The sequence below is a fragment of the Ambystoma mexicanum genome, chromosome 2p, assembly GCF_040938575.1.
Source record: "Ambystoma mexicanum isolate Mex_15411 chromosome 2p, UKY_AmexF1_1, whole genome shotgun sequence".
NCBI lineage: Eukaryota > Metazoa > Chordata > Amphibia > Caudata > Ambystomatidae > Ambystoma > Ambystoma mexicanum.
In genome coordinates, this window is record NC_090923.1 from 990,291,030 (window position 1) to 990,311,142 (window position 20,113).

The following is a 20,113-nucleotide window of genomic DNA, read 5'->3' on the forward strand; positions in this document are numbered from 1 at the left end:
GGCAAATTAAAAGGGCTGGCAAAGAGAGAGCCAAGTGAGTGTGAACCAGAACACGTGCAGCTACAAAAGAACCTGTGCAGGCAAGCAAGCCAAGGGTGACCGGTTGCGTGACCTGTAATGGGTGGACCGTGTAGTCCGACAACTGCGCCTAAACCAGGTATACCCATCTGTGGAAGCCAAAGAAATATACAGAAAGCAATTACAAGTGTGTGAAAGAGATTGCTGAAGTGAAGCGGAAGAAAGCAATCTGTGTGAAACATCAATAACTACGGAGTATAAAGTCGGCCTGGAACTGGTTTTGAATATTGAGAGACTGAACTTAAGTACAAGTTGGCAAGCTGGTGTCTTGGGGAAGCAGGACCATGAGACCAGTTTTGAACTGTGGTGTTCTGTTGGGGAAGGGAACCCCGAGATTCCATTTGAACTGTGTTGTCTTCTTGGGGAAGGGCACCCCTAGATTCCTTTTCAACTGTGTTGTCCTGAACTTGGGAAAGGGAACCCAGAGACTTTGTGGAACTGTCTTGAACTTTGGTAGGGGGGAGTTGGAAAGTAAGCCCAGAGTTGGAAGCAGCTCAGAATTTTGCGAAGACTATTTCTTTTGATGCTGACATTCATACACATTGTTTAGCTTTAGTTGTGAGGGTACGTAAAGGTTTTGGACAAAGACTTTTGTTGAACCTACTGACTCTGAGTATCCTTAGTTTCTCTAGGTAGGGAAATCCCACCTTAGCATAGGACAAGTTAAGCCTTCACCCATCCTGACATTTAAGTTAATAAACCATTTTTGTTTGAACTTTGAATCGGTTGTCTGTGTCTTGCTTCATGATGCCTTCACATCAGTTAACTGGGTGAGGTTTCAGGTATAGTAGAAAACAGGGTCCTCTGGGCATCTTAAAGAGGCTACAGGTCTCTCAGGAAGGGGAGCACAATACAGAGAGTTGTTCTCTTAGTGAGGCCTAGGATGAGGACTCATTTGTTGAAAAGTTCTTTTAACAAGTTTAGGTTTAGAAAACAGATAAGGGGCCTCATGCCAGAAGGTTTACCTGTGGTCCACCTGAAACTGCCAGCGGAAAATGTCACCAATCTATCATGGTGAACTCTGAACAGGAGAGCAGGGTGGTTAAGGTACAGTGCAACACATAGAACTTTGAATAAACATATGTCTATACAATCTATTCGCCAAATACATATCCCCAATTGCTGCACTGAAAACTACTTCTGTCTTGAAGTCTCACCTCCCTGCTCGTCTTCTACTCCTGCACTATTTATAAGGCTGTGGGCGACTCCCCTATGCACAGCACTCCACTGCTTCCCAGCTAGGTTTGCACTTTATACATTTACAAAAGAAACCTAGCAAATGTCCGTAAAATCCAAGTTCACGAGCCATGGGAGGCTCTCCTTCTAGAACATGTATTTGTTAAGAGGCAGGTTTAGGGCAGGGGTAATTTGATTATGACCCAAAAAGACTCACAGGGAACATCATATTCCATGGGGCCACTCAAACTACTGGAACACTGTAGGTTGTGGGGAATGGAACATATGTAAGTTTCTCCCGAGAAGAGTGGACTTGGGAAAGAATCTCTTAATCATCAACACCAATTCAGGAACCTCCCCACCCCCACACTTGCCAGGTACACAAGCACTGGAATGTAAGGTATGCTTTGCACCCAGGAGGCCAAAGTCGTGCTTGAAAGGATTTGACTCAGAAACAGAGCCAAAAGTAATACAGAAAAAGCAAGAGGTCACTGGGGAAATGAAACTAAGGACAATCTTAAATCGGCAGCTGTCCAAAAGAGGAAAGCAAGTTTATAACAAAGACTGAGTGCCATCAAGAAAGAAAAAAGGACAAGACATTTTTAGGGAGGGAAGTGCAGAGCATTTGCATGCATGGTATCAGGCAACCGCAGCATAAGTATAACTAGCGAAACCAGAGTTGTGTAAAGTCGCTCCAAGTCCACTACTGATCAGTGGGGGATAGCTCACTAATATGAACAGAGGGTGGAGTGCTCCTTTAAATATGCGTTTCAACAAACATTAACCACCTTAACATTTCCTTGGGTGGAAAAACATTTAGATATTGCTCTCCTCTTAAAGAAAGTACTTCCAACTGGTTAAGGTAATAACTTTGTAAATCAGATCATTCAGAAAACAATGTGTCGAAACCTGATTAGGGGTTGCAAATGACATCTCAGATTTTAATCCCAACCAAGGAAAAATGAATTTGTTGCATCCTAAAGCTGTCAGTGGCAGACTTGGGTTGACTCAGAAGTAGAGGAATACCTTTTATGTTCCTGTCTTTCAATCTGATTGAAAACAAGAAAAGTTGAAGGAGAGGACTACCACTGTAAACTGCAGATTTTACATAATGTAGCAAGGTAGCATGCATTGTATCAGTCGACTGCAGATCTATGATTACATACAGAGGGAAAGAGGAGAACCCAAACAATGAAAAATGTAGATAAACGAAAGGTTGGGCTTCCGAGTATAGGGTTAGAAACATTTGAGAAAACTGGCCGAGATGTGGTTAAACAATGTGAATTATGAACATACATCGACAAAGTCAAAAAAGTTATCACAGAGAGGCAATAGGTGTCCAGGGAAACAAATAAGAACATGTAGATCTTCACATTATGCTAGAGATGCTACAGAAGCAGATCTTCAGTAAATACTTGATGCTAGCAGAGAACATACCACAAGATCTTCCTGGTCCTCTCGATTACCAGCGAGACCATAGGTAGGGATCTCTCCCAGCGTTCTGCAGAACTCTGAAGTGGCGTTGAAGACAATGGCCCCTTTCTTCTCTGGGTCGTCGTCCTCTTCTCTGCCCTTCGATGCCTCAAGCTTCTTCACCATATCAATAACCTGCCACATAACATAACATCATTTCAGTGTAAGCTAAGAGGTTGTTTGACATTGCCTTCTTGTGGCCTGCATCTTCGAAGTACTTCTGCCCAACTGCAGAATCCTTTCACCACCTTAAGCATGGAACTTAATATAGCAAGACCTTTGCCTATAACAAAGCCACATTAATCATGCTTCTTCACCCTTAAATTAAAAGATCCTTGTTAGGAGGTTTTTGTACAAGTCCTCTGGTGAAGGCTTGTGAAGACCAACCTGAAGAGTATGGTGCATGGATTCCATCAAGTCATTCCTGACTTATACAATGATTGCTGTGGCTGAGGTGTCTGGTTTAATTTTTTGGATGCAAGATGGATGGTAATAATGTACAGTTTGTGACAAATCAGCTGTGGCAATGTCCCTGGTCTTGCCATGCAACACCACCTGCAATGCGATGTAGGATTCTTGGTGGTATCGGGTGGATTCCACAGAGTCCCGACAGTGCTAGGATGGGCCAGCAGGTCACTGGGTCATCATTCCACATACTGGCTCGGTGAAAGTACCCTTTTAAGTGTATACCCAGAGATCGGTCAGCCCTTTAAGGCAGGACCTGTAGTGTCATGTGCAAGTGGGAAATATCACAGTACATAGAAGCAGCGTACACAACTAACTTGTGATGTGTGTGCCCATATAGAGAAGCTTAGGAACAAAGAATGTGCACATGAAGTGCTTCCTGCTTGGTCTCCAAGAACGGGAAGGAAATGCAGAGGGAGCGGGAGAGATGGTGGTTGTGACTGTGGAGCCCAGCACCTCCACTCCACCATGCATACACAAATGAAATTGCACCATTACGGTGGGCTGGGGTTTTGAAGGCTGTTATGTTCGATTTCTAAAATCAGGCAGGAGGACTTTAGGAGGCCACCTTAATTATAGTGCACAGGGAAGACACTGCAAGGCTAGCCAGAACCCAAAGGAAGGTGGATGAGTGGTCAGAGCTTAGTCTCAGGAAAAGTGTGAGAGTGGTCTATGGCTACAATGAGTCTACAAAGACTAGCACCAATATTTCAAGTTAGTCAGCAAGAATAACGTTGACACCCTCAACGTAGCGCAGGTGTGTAGCTTGCTCCAATTGTTGGAGAATTGACAGTGTCCGAAATTTAATTATTCACGGACGATAAATGATGAACGTAGCCCTTTTTATAGCGACACGTGTTTCGGCCCCACGTCGAAATAGGGTTGTGCATGTCACAATAAGGTTGAGAGTATTTGAACACAAATGATACAGAATTGTCAATTGTCACAGATCTAAATAAATTGTATATGCTATCAAATGTGTCTGTGGACAGTTCTACATTGGCAGTAACATTCGCTAATTTTGAGTGAGGCTCCGTGAACACCTAGCGAACATTGGAAGTCAAGATTCAAAATTTCCATTGGCAGTGCATTGGCAACAGAAACACCAAACAGAGTACACAAAAGACCTAAGGTTCACTGGACTGCAAAAAATCTCCCTTGGTAAAAGGGGAGGTAACCAAGAGCTTAAACTCTGACAAGCTGAATCAAGATTGATTTATAAAATGAGATCTACTGAGTTAGGCCTTAACTTTAATCGCGAGATGGGATACTTTTCATAATTTATTTTTCTTGCTCAGAACTGTTTACTATAACTGTTTACCATGTGAACTTGGAGTCTTAGGTGCTGAAATGTTTGTAGGAAGCGAGATTCCATCAGTCCAACATTATTTGAACATACATTGTGAATCAAGCGCTACTCTAAATGCGTGGGTTATCAAATATCATACATAGGAGCAAACTGTTTACCTTAGTATCTCAATAATACACCCGCGGACTGCAAGGTCAGGCATTTCTGATACGCCAGAACGCGGTGGAGTAACTTGCGTCATGCGTATGACGCATGACATTGAGCGCATTAGCAGCATCTTAATATTTTGGAACTTAAGGTTTGGCTATGACTTATAGACACCCATCAGCAGCAAAAAATTGGATATCTCATTGAATTTGGAATATTTTGACCACAGTGGCGCAGAGTCAAACGATACACCCACCTTCAGTTATAACCAGTCAGTCGGTAAGTATATACAAATATAATTATTTATTAGGCCTTTAAGGACATACTAAGCACATAAGAATCACAGGCAAATAGTATAAATCAAACACCATATATATTACTCACCGTAATCTTATTTCTGGTGCTTGTATCTGCTTAAATTCACATGCTCTGCATAGTCCGACATCCAGTGGAAGTCAGAGCATTACACAATTTGTTTTTCAAAACTTGAAAACGGACGTAGATAGGTTGTTAGTAATACTATCCCTAGTGTGACGTGTACTGTTCCCATGGTCATTCACGTGTCAAGGTCCCTCAGATTGTTTCTGACATGAGCTTGCATGAAGTGTAGGTAGAATACAGATGTGAAAGCAGAAAGAGTGATAACCCAGAAAACATCTATATGCCTTCTACTCCAGAAGGGGGTCAGGGTGCATGTGAATCTAAGCAGATACAAGACCCAGAAATACGATTACGGTGAGTAATGTATCCCTTCTGGAGCTTGTAGATCAGCTTAGATCACATGCTCTGCATAGATTAGAGAGCAGTATCTGGAGAAAAGTGAGAAGGTACAGCAGCAAAGATGTTTTAGGACCGCTTGCCCCACACATGTGAATCTGCCCACCTCTGGTAGACAGAGCACTGGGGGTGAAAGTTAAGACTTTCTTGTATAGGGAATAGCAGAGCTGTATGCACTTGACTATCCATCTGGAGATGGCGTTCTTTGATATGTGATCACTTTCTGTACAAGTTGCTATGGAAATAAAGTTGGTCTTTTTTCCTTAGAGGTTTAGTTTTGTTCACATAGTACAAGACCACCCTCCGTAAATCAAGTGTATGGAGGCTTCCATCTGCTGAGTTTGATGGATTTTTAAAGAAGGTAGGGAGTTATATGGATTGATTTCTTTGGAACTGCGAAATGAACTTTGGTGAGAATATAGGATGCGTTTTGAGGACAACCTTGTTCTTGTGTATAATAAAAAAAAAAGGCCTTGTACGGACAAAGCCTGTAGCTCACTTACTCGTTTTATGGAGGTGATAGCTACTAGGAATGCAGTCTTGATATTTTAGGCTGGCCTTGGGCATAGGCTCAAAGGGTGGACCCATGAGCTTGGAGAGCACAACATTAAGATCCCAACCCGAAGAAGGGTTGGAAACTGGGGAGGGGGGGGGGGGTATAGCCTTTTTACCCCTTCCATGAATGCTTTAATGACAGGCACTTTACACCAGGACACCTTGTTCTGTGAAGTGGTGTAAGCCGACAGATGCACCAGATGCACTTTGATGGAATTATATACTAGGTCGGAGTATAGTAGGTAAAGTGTGTAGTGTAGAATGTTAGCTGGAGAACATTCTGTTAGTTTTAGTGTTTATAACGTGCACCATATCACAAATCTCTTCCACTTATTGAAAAAGCAGTGTTTGGTGTTGGGTTTTCGTGCCTCTTTTGGGTTATCCATACACCTTTGTGGAAGATATAAGTGGCCAAACTCTGACTTCAGGAGCCAAGCTGCCAAGTTCATAGCGGAGGGCGCGGGTGGAGGGATGCTCCTTTGTGTTGTGTTAGCATGTTGTACACGGCACAGGAGCTTAATTGGGTCTCACATCGCCAGTTTGAGCAGGTGTGGAAACCATGGTTGTCTCGCCCACATAGGAGCAACCAGGATTAGAGCATCTTGTGCACTATTTTGCTCAGAAGTGGTGCCTGGGGGGTTGGGAGGGGGGCGGAGGGCTGGGGTGTAAGCAAATTTCCCTGACCAGTTCATCCACAGGTCGTTCCCCTTGGACCCTGGCAGGGAAACCTAGACGCAAAGTTTAGGCTTGTGGCGAACAAGTCTAATGGGGGGTGACCTCAGTGTGAGAATATTCGGTCTAGGATATCTCTCGAGTTGCCACTCGTGTTCTTCTGGTAGAGGGTATCTGCTTAGAGTGTCTGCCAGAGACTTCAGTTCCTCTGGAACATGTTGAGATGTTAGGAACCTGTTCCGCTTGAGTGCCCACTTACATATTTTTGGGGATAGCCTGGACAGACTGAGGGTGTACGCCTCCTTGCTTGTTCAGGTAGAACATTGCAGTGATGCCGTCTGTGAGGACTTGCACTCTTTGACCTGGGAGGTGTTGCTGAAAGGCTTGAAGAGCCCAGAGGACTGCCAATAGTTCCAGGAAGTTGATGTGTCTGTATTTTGGCGCATGTCCACTGGCCGTGGGCTGTTTGGTGGAGGAAGTGAGCCCCCCAAACGGCAAGCAAGGTGTCTCATTAGGATCACTTGTGCTGGTGGAACGCGAAAGTGTTTTCCCCTTAGTAGGTTGTCAATGGACCACCAGCAAAGAGCCTGCACCAAGGTTAGCCAAACAACCACTAGAACATGCCACTGACCGCTTACCTGAGACCATTGTTTTCCTAACCATTCCTGCATTGGACGCAGGCGCACGTTGTGCATCCAAGTGAATGCACAAGGCCATCATCCTGAGCAAGCGCATCGCTTTGCGTATCGTTATATAGCAACCGACTTTGTAGTGAGGTACTTGCAACAGCATGTTTTGTACTCTCTCGGTTGAGGGGAAAGCCAGTTCCTCTGTTGTTTTTAGGATAGCCCCTAGAAATTGCTTTGTTTGGCTGGGGACTAAATGATTTCTTTTCATTGATGGAGAAGCACAGATTGAAAAGAAAGTCTATTGTCTTTTGCGTATTTTGTTGGCAAATTTGTGGAGATTCCCCAGTGATTAGCCAGTCGTCTAGATAAGGTTATACTAGGATGGACCTTCTTCGCAGGTGTACTGCCACTACTGCGAGCACCTCTGTGAATATTCTAGGTGCTCAGGCAATGCCGAAGTGGAGTACTTTGAACTGGTAGTGTACTCCTGCCACCTTGAAACGCAGATACTTTCTGTGCACAGGGAGCATTGAAATATTAAAGTATGCATCTTTCATATCCACTGTTGCCATGTAGTACCCCCATTTTAGGAGTGGGGTTTCCTCTTGGAGAGTGGTCATGCAAAAACTTTGGGGTTTGATATATTTGTTTGCAGGGCACAGATCTAATACTGAGCGCATGGAAAGGTCTTTTTTTGGCACAAGGAAGCACGTTGAATAAATACACTTGTTTACCTCGTTTGCTGGGACCATCTCTATGACGTCCTTCTCCAGCAGTGCCTTTACATTTTCCAACCGAATGAGTCTTTCTTCTGTTGACATTTTCCTGTTTCTTGGTGGGAGGTTTTTGTACCAACTCAATACAATACCCGCCTGTCACGGTGGACAACACCCATTGTCCGACGTCATCCCCTCCCATGCGTGGGTGAAGTGTGAAATTCAGCTTCCTACTGGAATGGCATGGGAGGGGATCTGAAGAGGTGGGGCCTCTCCCAGGTGATGTTCTGCCCCTTCCTCTGCCCCTTTATTTCCTTTTGAAAATTGGAAGATGAACCTTGCCCTTGCCATTGGTCTGAAGACGAGGACTGGCCACCCTGAGTGTAGCCTGAGGAACGTTGAGCACCCTGACCCTGAAACCACCTAGAGTTTGAGGAGCCCTGTTGAACATAGGGATTATTCATCAACTGTCCAAGGGATTTAAGAGTGTCTTATTACTCCTTAGCACTCTTAAGGGTGTCTTCTACGACCTTCCAGAACAACACATTTGGCCCCACCAGCATGTTTAAGAGGGTTGCCCGAGTCTCTAGCTTAAACCCAGATTGTCTGTGCCAGGCGAGCGCACCCTCTGCTATGATGCGTCCTGCATTTTATGCAGCATCAAGGTTATTCTTTAGGATGAAGTTTGATATCTGCTTGCCTTCTGAGATAGTTTTTAACAATTGAGCCTTTAGGGGTTCTGGGATGGCTTCAATCTGGCGTTCCAGATCAGCCCATTTGTGGCAGCCATAACTAGCTAAAAGTGTAGTGTTGGCGATTCTGGTCTGGTATGCTGCAGAGGAGGCAACCTTGTCTAGCAGGGCCTCTGCTGACGCCAGGAGATTGCCTGCCCTCTTTCTGGTGGTGGTGACCACCAAGGAATCTTGTTAAGTGGACCCCTAATATATAGGGGGTCAGTGGGCATGAGTCTGAATAGTTTCTCTATTCTGGGGTTGACTGCCCTTGACTAGGCGCCAGTAGGGATGGCTAGATGAGTCTTTGGACAGATGGCAGGAGCGAAATAAACTGGGTGGCCGACTTCTTGTCCCTCAGAAGGTCTTCCACAAAGTCCTTGTCGACCTGTGCCTCCTGAGTGTCGAGATTAAAGTGTTGTGCCGCCTTTAGTAGCAGTTCATTGTACTGTAGTTTATCAACGGGAGAATCTGCTACTGGCTGGTCCTGGTGGTCTGGCGACTGGATCACGTAAATGTCATAAAATTGGTCTAGACTATAAAGGTCCCTTTGAGACCCTGGGAGGTGTGACCCTGAGGGATCGTCATGATACAAGTCCGGAGAGGAGTCTTGGTATGTAGAGGATGGAGTGTCTAGAGAAGAGGTGCTAGGCTGTGGCTCAAGATGAGACTTTTCGGCAGTGGGCTGCTGTGCTGAAACCCCTAGCTGTGAGGCATCTTTAAGGGTTGACAGTTGGTCTGGGTGTCTGTCCATAAAGTCTACAAAAAATGACTTCCTGCCTTTATTGTACTGTTCAGGTGTATAGTCGCATGAAGGTGGGAAGCCCGACATGATAGGGGTGGCCTGGGAGGGCATTTGATCTTTGTGGTGCTTAGCCCCTGAGAGAGACTAAAAGGGGGGGGGGGAGCAGCTTGTGTGCTTTCGAGGCCAAAGGCGTCAATTTGTGATTTTTCTTTTTTAGGCGACCTTGCTTTAAGCAGGGAAGCACGGACGTGTTTCTTAATTAGCTCCTGCATTTTCAGTGTTTTCTTGGGGGACGCCAAAACGCCTTACGCCGCCTGTTCTTCCGCATGTGAAAGGAGGGCCTTTTTATGTGTGGTGTCCGAACCAACCCTTTTGTTTCGGTTTCGGAGTTCTGTCATTAGTCTAAAGCGTACGCGATGGCCCAGGGGACAGTGAAGAAACTGAGGCTCTCGTTGGACACTGCATGGGCTTCAACGCTAGATGGTACCGTCGAGAGTCGGCCGTGGGGTATGTTTTTATTGTCTTTGTGTTTGTGTGTGCTCGGGCCACCAGGTGTCTTCAACACAGAGCCGCCGGCCTGCTTCTTGGAGTCTGGGGTCTGCACATGGGGCTCACTCATGACCCCGATATTGCCCTTGCTGGAGTCTTCCGTCACATCGATGGAGGCCTTGGCCTCCACGGCGTGAGCAGCGCAGTGTTTGGTCCACCAATCCTTTAAGGTTGTCGGTCAAAAAAGTTTGCAGGATTTACAAGCTTTTTCAGCATGATCTCTCGGTAGACAGTAATTGCACACTCGGTGCGTGTCTATCCACAGACATTTTCGATGGGAGGTAGGGCACAATGTAAAGGGAGTTTTGTCCATTATTGTTTACAAGGGCAGATTGGCGAAAAAAAGGGGTAGGGGATAACAGAATACGCATTTTCTAAAGAGGTCAGTATGAAGAACCCCCACACCTCTCTCTCCCTACTGTAATGGGCCCAAGCCCAAAAAGGCTTGTGAAGGCTGCGTCGGGTCAGTCGTCGACAATGAGGTTGTTCGTTGAAAGCCGTCGAGCAGTCTGCTGGCCATGCGGCAAAGCTAACAATAAAGGAAATAAAGAAATTCTACATTTAGAACTTTCAACTAATTAAAAGGCAGCCGCCTTCGAAGAGAACTCCGCATTTGCAACCGATTTCGATGGCAGAAAAAAAAGAAATCTGAGGGACCTCGACGCATGAAGGACCATGGACAAGGAACAAGTTACTTACCTGTAACTGTTGTTCTCCAGCATGGGTCTGGCATGGATTCACATGCTCATGAATATTCCCCGTCGTCAGGCTGGGAATCCTCGGTAAAGAAAAAACCAGTATCAGTTTCGTTTCTGATCTGTCTTTCGTAGTAATAACCAATCACTGGTCTCTGCGTCATACTGACCACAGCCAATGACTGCCCTCTACCTAAGCACCGCCTCTGGCAGCCATCTTCAGATTTGGAAGCACGTGAAGTGGCAGTATGACCAAGTGAAGAGCCGCAGAGGGGTAGGCGGGAGGGTTCGCATGTGAATCCATGCCAGACCCATGCTGGAGAACAACAGTTACAGGTAAGTAACTTGTTCCTTCTCCAGCATGGGGTCTGGCATGGATTCACATGCTCATGAATAAAGAATACATAGCAGTACACACATGCACAACCACGGGAGGTGGCAAAGGCTCAACATTAAGCATCACATCAACTCAACATTAAGCATCTTACCTCCTCACCAGGCTCACCTCAGGCGAACAGGTTGCGCAGCACTGCTTGGCCGACCCTGGACTCCTCCCTGGAATCCCGGTCGACGCAGTAGAATTTCGTGAAGGTGTGCGTCGACCTCCACGTAGCAGCCCTGCATATGTCCAGCAGGGGCACACCAGATAGGAACGCCGTGGTAGCTGCGATCGCTCTGGTGGAATGGGCTCTCGGACGGCCAGGCAGCGGTCGGTTTGCCAACCGGTGACAGTACATGATACAGCCGGAGAGCCATCTGGAGATGGAAGCCTTCGAGAGAGCCTTCCCCTGATTGACAGGTCCAAAGTTCACAAAGAGTTGTGACGTCTTCCGAAACCCCTTCGTGCGGTCCACGTAGAACTTCAGCGCTCTAGCCACATCCAGCGAGTGCAAAGTCCTCTCAGCCGGCGACGAAGGCGACGGGAAGAACACAGGTAACACCAAGGGTTCGTTGAGATGGAAGTCCGACGGTACCTTGGGCATGAAGGAGGGGTGCGTCCTGAGCACTACCCTCCTGTCGTGGAAAGTCAAGTACGGGGCCTTGCAGGAAAGGGCCTGGATCTCTCCCACTCGTCGTGCGGAGGTGATGGCCACAAGAAAAGCTGTTTTCCACGATAGAAACTTCAACGGGGCCGAGTGCAGAGGCTCGAACGGAGGTGCCATGAGCTTGGTCAGCACCACGTTGAGCTCCCACGCCGGGGCCGGAGCCTTCACCGGCGGGAACGATCTGAACAGTCCCTTCATGAACTCTTTCACCAGACGATGAGACCACAAGGACGTCCGCCCCGTGGTTCTGGTGTATCGGGAGATCGCAGCAAGATGAATCTTGATGGACGCGTGTGCCAAACCAGTTTTGGCCAGCGTCAGCAGGTACGGCAGTACTTGGGGAGCCGTAATCCGTAGAGGGTTAATCTTCTGTGCGTGGCACCAGACGGAGAACCTCTTCCATTTGTGTCCGTAGCATTTAAGAGTCGAGGACGCCCTGGCCTTTGCAAGAACCTCTCTGCAATCGGCCGGTATGTCGTATCCTCCAAACTCTAGCGCTGCAGGAGCCAGGCCTGCAAGTTCAGCGACTTCGGGTCGTGGTGGAGGATGGCGCCTCCTTCCCTGGAGAGTAGATCCGCGTCCGCCGGCAGCTTGATCGGCGGGGACGCTGACAAGTCCAGAAGGTCCGGGAACCATATCTGCCTCGGCCACGCAGGTGCGACGAGGATCATCCTGCACCGTGACCTCTTGAGCTGGTTGACGAGCCGGATTAGCAGAGGCAAGGGAGGGAACGCGTAGAGGAACAGGCCCTCCCAGGGGAACGAGAAAGCATCGCCCATGCTCCTCGTCTGGGGAAACCTGCTGGTCGAACCTCCGGCACTTGGTGTTCGTCGCCGTCGCGAACAGGTCGATCTGGGGTGTGCCCCACCGTCGGAAGAGGCGATCCACCAGATCCTGCCGTAGTTCCCACTCGTGGCACGAGCGCAGCTCCCTGCTGAGTGAGTCGGCGATGGTGTTTTTTATCCCTGCCAGATGAAACGGCACCAGAAAAATCCCTTGGGCGACGGCCCAATGCCACAGGTCCTGCGCCTCCTTGGACAGCGCTGGGGACCTGGTTCCGCCCTGTTTCCTGATGTAAAACATGGTGGTGGTGGTGTTGTCGGTGAAGATCCTCACCACCTTGCCCTTGAGGGACGGAAGGAAGGACCTGAGGGCCCAAAACACTGCACGGAGCTCCAGGACGTTGATATGCAGGGACTTCTCCGTCGGGAGCCAGAGTCCCCTCGCGTGCAGATTTTCGGTGTGCGCTCCCCACCCTTCCAGGGAGGCATCCGTGGTCACAGTCTCCTGGTGGGCTGGGGTCTGGAAGTCCATGCCCGCCGTCAGATGCGCGCGGGTGCCCCACCACCGTATCGCTCGTCGGAAACTCTCGTCGAGCTTGATCCTTTCCTCGAAGCTGCCCGTCGTCTGGATCCAGCGCGCATCCAGGAATTCTTGCAACGGGCGCATCCGGAGCCTGCACATGGGAATGAGGTAGATGCAGGAAGACATCATCCCGAGGAGGGACTTGATGGATCTCACTTTGGCCGCGTCGGCCACCAACATCCGTTGCACCTTGCCCAAGATGGTCCTGGTCCTCTCCTCCGACGGGGAGGCCAGAAGGGACACTGTGTCGAGCCTCGCTCCCAGAAACAGTGCGACTTGCGCGGGCACCAGGTGGGATTTGGCGTAGTTCACGGAGAATCCCAGGTCCGTGAGGAGTTGGACGGTCCTTGCCGTGTGGACCACGGCGAGCTCCTTCGTCTTGGCGCGGATGAGCCAGTCGTCCAGGTAGGGGTAGACGTGAATCCCCTCGCGGCGCAGCTGCGCCGCCACCGGTGCGAGGCACTTGGTGAATACCCTGGGTGCCGACCGTAGTCCGAAGGGAAGGGCTTTGAACTGGTAATGACGCCCTTGGACCACGAACCTGAGGAATTTTCGGTGCCCCTTTAGGATGGGAATGTGGAAGTAGGCATCCTCCAAATCCAACGACGATAGGAAGTCTCCTTCCTCCAGTTGACCCAGGACGTGCTGGAGGGTGACCATCCGGAACTTCTGCGCCTTGATGAACTTGTTCAGCCGTCGCAGGTCCAGGATGGGGCGTCATCCTCCCGTCTTCTTCTTCACGAGGAAGTATCGCGAGTAGACTCCGGAGCCCCGAAGCCTCTTTGGGACGAGTTCGATGGCGCCCTTTCTGAGCATCGCCTTTACCTCCAGGAGAAGTTGAGGGACGTGAAGTTCTTTCCTGGCCACGGGGGGGACGCGCAGGCACCTTCTTTGAAACTCGAGCGCGTGGCCCCGGGCCAGGGCGTCCAGCACCCAACGGTCGGTGGAGATGGACTCCCACACGCTGACGAAGCCCGCCAGCCGGCCTCCCACCGGGGTGCTTCGGTGGGGGCCCGACCCCACGGCCGGTTCAATCCTGCTTGGACGCGGCCTTGCCGCCTTGACCTCCTTGGCGACGACGGCGGGGTCCGCTAGACTTGCCTCGTCCTCTGTAGGCCTCTTGCGACGACGAGCGGGCCGCTTGACGGTAGGAAGCGAAACCGCCGCCGGAACCTTTGGAGGCGCCCTTGCCTCCGCCGCTCCGAAAGGGCGTCCGTCGTTGCTGCAGGACTCCAAGGGCCCGGGCCGTCTCAGTATCCGCCTTGATGGCCTGAAGGGAATCGTCCACTGTCTTCCCAAACAGGTTGTTCCCGTCGAAGGGCATGTCCAGGACTCTGGTCTGGACGTCCTGCCGAAAGTCCGTAGCTTTGAGCCATCCACGACGTCGAAGGCAAACGCCGTTGCCCAGCTGGCGGAACCCAGTGTCGGCGATGTCCGTCGCCACGGTGATGGCGTGGTCAGAAGCCACTTCACCTTCCTGGAGGATCTCAAGGGCCTCCGCCCTCTTGTCGTCTGGCAGAAAATCCAGCAGGGGAGCTATCTTGTACCAGAGCTCCCTGTCGTAGCGGGCCACGATAGCCAAGGCGTTGGCCGCTTTAATCGTCGTCGCTGCCGACGAGATGACTCTACGTCCCATAGCATCCAATTTCTTTCCCTCGCCGTCCGGCGGGGAAGTCGATGTGGAGGCCGCACCCCCCCCCCGCTTTCTTCCTGGCTGCCGCGGAGACGACGGAGTCCGGGGTAGGCTGCGCCCGGAGGCATAGGGGGGCCGTGTCCGGGACCCGGTACTTTTTCTCGTACCGGTCTCTTCTAGCTGGCGTAGTGGAAGGGTTCTTGAGGAGGGAAAGGCCCTCATCCCAAATGTCGTCCAACAGAGGCACTGCGAGGACCGTCTTCCTCTTGGCCTCGCGCCGCTGATAAAGGAAGCCTTCCTTTTTCTTCTCCTCAGGGCAGAGTTGGAAAAGCTCGGAAGCCCTGGAGATCATGGAGTGGAAAGATCCGATCTCGTCGGGCGGAGAAGCCCTGGTGGGGGGCGACGACGGAAAATCCTCGTCGTATGCCTCGTCGTCCGTACCCGTCGCTGCCGTGTCAGTCCCCGTATCATCCCCTCGGGTGGACGGGGAGGAGGGCTGGACGGGGCGCGACGGTTGAAAAGGAGGTGGAGGATGGATCCTTCTTTTCTTGGTAGGGGGAACACCAGAAGGTCCCGGTTCTGGATCCCCCGACGGGAGAGGTTCCTCCGTCGGTAACGGTAGCCTCGTCCTTATCTCGGTGCATAAGGACTGTATGGCCAACAAAATGGCCGCCGAGTTGTCTCGCGGCGCTGGCAGAGGGGAATCCGACGGGCGAGCAGGGGCCCCGTCGGTATCCTCGACGATGTCGTCGTCGTCACCCGCGTCGGGGTCCATTCCGACGGGCTGGCCTTGTTCCACGCCTAGGCCGTGGCTTAAGACCTCGATCAGCTCCTCTTCTGAGGTTGAGGCCGAATCTACGACGACGCCCTGCCCCCCCTTCTTCCCCACGGAGGGTTTCACGGGGGTCCTATCGATGGGCACAAAAGAAGACTCCCTCCGAGGAGGCAGGGAGATTCTGGGCCCTGAGGTCGCCACCACTGGCGCAGCCTCCACAGGCTGAGCCAGGGCCGCCGCGACCGTTTCGATAGAGGGCTTGGTCGGATGGATCAAGGCCTTCACCACCTTAGGTGCGCTCACCGCCTTATCCTTGAGGGAGGGGGCACTGCCACGCTCCTCCTCTGCCTTAGAGCTCGACCGGGGCCTCTCCAGGAGCTTCGCCGGGTGCTCGGCCTTCCTCTTACCCGACCCAGAGCGTTGGCTCGTGGTTGATGGTGCCGGGGAGGGTGCGCCCTGCCTGGCGCCCGTAGAGCCCGACCGTTCGGCGCTCCCGGTGCCAGCGGACTCGCGGTACTTGGCCTTATGTTGGGCCCCCGTCGCCGGGGCGCCCTCAAAGGTCTTAGAAGACCGCTCGGATTTCTTCTTCTTCTCGCCAGACGGGCTCTTACCCTCCAGCCAGTTGGCGAGACGTTGATGACGGTCCTTCATGGTCCGTTCCGACATGTTGCCGCAAAACGCACAGTCCTTCTCCACGTGCGTTTTGTCCTCATGAAGGCAGTAAAGGCAGAAAGAGTGTTCGTCTTCCTTAAAGACGTTCTGCAGCTGGCATCCAGGGCAGACCCTGAACAGCTTTCCGGGCGTCGAGCTTCCCTTCTCCTGGGCCATCTCCGAGACCGGGCCTGAGAAGCTTCTGGAGTCCTCCGAAGTGTAGCTCGACGAAATCTTCACCCTTGAGGGGCACAGACGAATCCGACACGGGTCCCCGTTGATCGGATGTAGGATCGGTGGAGCTTGAGGCTCTTTTGACCCAAAGAATTGAAGTTTTTTGTGAAAAAGCGCGAAAAATAGCACTAACGCTAGAGAGCAATAGCACGAGGATCCCAACACATGAACGTGCGGTAAAAATCTGAAGATGGCTGCCAGAGGCGGTGCTTAGGTAGAGGGCAGTCATTGGCTGTGGTCAGTATGACGCAGAGACCAGTGATTGGTTATTACTACGAAAGACAGATCAGAAACGAAACTGATACTGGTTTTTTCTTTACCGAGGATTCCCAGCCTGACGACGGGGAATATTCATGAGCATGTGAATCCATGCCAGACCCCATGCTGGAGAAGTACACGTCACACTTGGGATAGTATTACTAACATGACCTGTCGACGCCCGTTTGAGTTTCGAAAACAAACCTTGTAATACTCTGCGACTTCCACTAGATGTCGGACTATGCAGAGCATGTGATCTACGCAAATCCACAAGTTCCAGAAATATATATCATACATTACTTAATGTAATCGTATTTCTGATGCTTCTATCTTCTTAGATTTACATGCTCAGCATAGGCCGACATCTAGTGGTAGGTGCAGAGTATTGCATATGTTTTCGAAATTCGAAAAGGGACGTCGACTGGGCACGTTTGTGATATTAACCCTAGTGCAAGGTCTACTGTACCCAAAATTGCTCAAGCTTCCAAGTCCCTCAGATGGAGAAATTACTTACCGTAATGTTCTTTCTATGGATTGTTCTCCCGCAGATTTCTCATCATGATAGATATCCATCATCCAGCTCTGCTATCATGAAGAGAAATCTGCGGGAGAAAATCAATCCATTGAATCTTTTGTTTCTGACAGAGGGAATATGGAGTTTTTGCATGGAGCATAGATAAGTTGTGATGAGGTGTAAAACATCTATGATGTGGCATAAACCTTCAACTCCAAGAGAGGAGGAAGTGGGGGGTTGGGGGGGAGGGGTTTGTGAATCTAAGCTGATACAAGCATCAGAAATACGATCACGGTAAGTAATGTATGCCTTCTGAGGCTTGTGGATCTGCTTAGAATCACATGCTTTGCATAGATTAGCAGGCAGTACAAGAAGGTGGTGAGTTGTTTGAAGGTAGAGCGGCAAAAAGATGTTTTTCACACTGCCTGACCCACCTGTGTGTCACCCTTAGAATGTGTATCTAAACAGGAGTGTTGTGTGAAGGTATGAACATAACTAAGTGGCAGCTTTGCAAATGGCATACAAGGAGACATTAGCAATGAAAGCTAGAGTATACTCTGTGCCCAGAGTTGAGTGTGCTCAGAGCTTCAAGAGTAATGTTCACTTGGCAAGAATAACAGTTGGATGCATCCGACAATCCATTTTGGAGACAGCCGATTTAGAGATAGGATCCCCCCTCTCTCCTTAGGGCTAGAGATGCAAACAGTCTTTTTTTGAGTGGTTTAGTGTTGTAAAGTTAATACACGACAGCCCTTCTGACATCCAAGGTATGTAAAACTTCTCTCTGCTGCATTCTTTGGGTTTTGGAAGAAAGCAGGAAGTTCTATGGATTTCTATGGAACATTTAGATGAATTTTGGAGAAAAACGTGAATGTGCGAGTAGTGCCACCTTGTCTTTAAGTGAATTACAAGCCCTTTCAGTGAAAGATCATTTTGTCATTCACACTCTCCTTATTGATGTGATAGCGACAAGGAAAGCAGTTTTATATGTTAACGTTTCAGACTGGTTTTGTGTATTGGCTCGAAGGGCACCCCACCCCCACGAGCTTTGTAAGCACAACATTCAAGTCCCAGCTGAGAGTTGGATTTGAAACTAGTAGGTATAGTTTAACAGACGCCACAAATGCTTTCACCACATGCACTTTCCACCAGGAAACTCTACTTTGTGATGTGGTGTAGGCTGAGAGCAGCTAGGTGCGCTCGTGGGGGAATTAAGACTAACCCAGAGTCTGAGAGATATAGTAAACAGTGTACTAAAGGTGAAGGTGAACAGTCAATTGGGTTGATATTACATGCTTCACATCATAAGACAAAGCGTTTACATTTGTTGACAGTGTCTTGTATTAGATTTCAGTGCTTAATTTAAAATGTCCATACACCTTTGGTTTAGGTTTCAACGACCAAACTATGACCTCAGGAGCCAAGCTGCTAGGCTCAGCATCTGAGGGCATGGGTGGAGTGTTGTCCCTGGGTTCTGTGAAAACACGTATGGGCATGGCAGTTTCATTGGAGGACAGACATTTTCAGTAGGTGTGAAAACCAGGTTTCTCACGTTCACATACTAGGCATCAGGATTACAGTTACTTGTTCTTGGTGCCGCTTGTGGACTATCCTATTGAGAAGTGGAGTTTGGGGGGGTGGGAGGAGCGTACAATATTCTCCCGACTAGTTCATTAACAGTAGCCCCCCTTGGATTGTGTCAGGGGAAACCTAGATGCGTAATCATGGCATTGTGCGTTCTCTCGTATAGCAAAGAGATCTACGTCTGGAAACCCCCAGTTTGTGAAGACGTCGTGTAGGAGGTTGGCATTCAACTGCCACTTGTGTTCGGACAGGACATTTGCACTTCTGCTTAGTATGTTTGCTAGAGAACTGTGTCCCCCCCCGGACCATGTTGTGCTATGAGAAACCTGTGTTTTTTTAGTTTATTTGTATCTATCGCTCAATCACAGTTTTCAATCACATTACAACCAGTACTGTTCTGCTACTATTACTTCCACAGTTTGTACATTTAAGCCATCTAGTTTCTCATCAAAGAACTTTAGTGATCATGAGTTTTTGTATATTATTGTCAAAACGTTTAAACATGTTAACATCTGGTAATGCATGTATGGTGTCAATGTTACTGTTTCAAGGTCTGCAGCTCCTTTTTCCACAAAGACTTCCCCCTTTACCATTAGTTCTGTCTTGCAGAGTCAAATCACATGTACAGTCTTCAGTGGCATCGGTTTATAAAAGTGAGTTTCCCTATCTTTTACATATGCATGGAACGGTTGCCATACCGACAAACTTATGATATGTCCCAGCTCTAAGCACGCATACTTTCTCCATGGCCAATACTCCCCAAATCTTTACCCACCACCAATCTACTACAGGCCCTTCCACTGTTTTCCACCCCTGGGCTAGGGTCATTCATGCTGGCATTTGCAAGTGTGTAATGATGGTGGCTGTATTGCCACTTGCCGCTTAGACACACTACTTCTGCTCCCAGCAAAATCACAGGTGGCGAGTCCGGTAGTTGTGCTCCCGATATTTCTTTTATGTGCCCTGTTAGGAAGAATTCTCTTATTAGGCTAATTTCCCAAACCTAGTGAGTCCCCCAGCAGCTTTGCTGGATTTTTGGGGTTTGTTTTTTTCTCCTGCTAAGAGTGAGATTCTTTTCCTCCCACTCTTAGGCATGATTTGAGGTATGTCTTTGACTTATTGTGTGCTTATGGGTTATGGGGTCTTTTACTCAAAAGGGCATCATTTGTTTTAGTGGATGTGGTACACAGCACCCTCAGTGCAGTAACACAGGGGTGTCATAGTGACCCCCAAACAGACTCCATACCCTGGGACTTACTACTGTCTCCCATGGCATGTAAAGTCACCATTGGCTGTACTAGTCCAAAATTGTGAACAGAATCAGTACAAACCATCA

At 49.2% G+C, this 20,113-nt stretch overlaps 1 protein-coding gene across 1 annotated transcript in view; it reads right to left on the reverse strand.

Moving 5' to 3' along the window:
* Positions 1-20,113, reverse strand: part of SART1 (spliceosome associated factor 1, recruiter of U4/U6.U5 tri-snRNP) — a 1,237,846-nt gene that overhangs the window by 246,764 nt on the left and 970,969 nt on the right. The window contains exon 13 of the mRNA XM_069644803.1: positions 2,692-2,862. Within this exon, the coding sequence (XP_069500904.1) occupies positions 2,692-2,862 (171 nt within the window). The remainder of the gene's footprint in view (positions 1-2,691; positions 2,863-20,113) is intronic.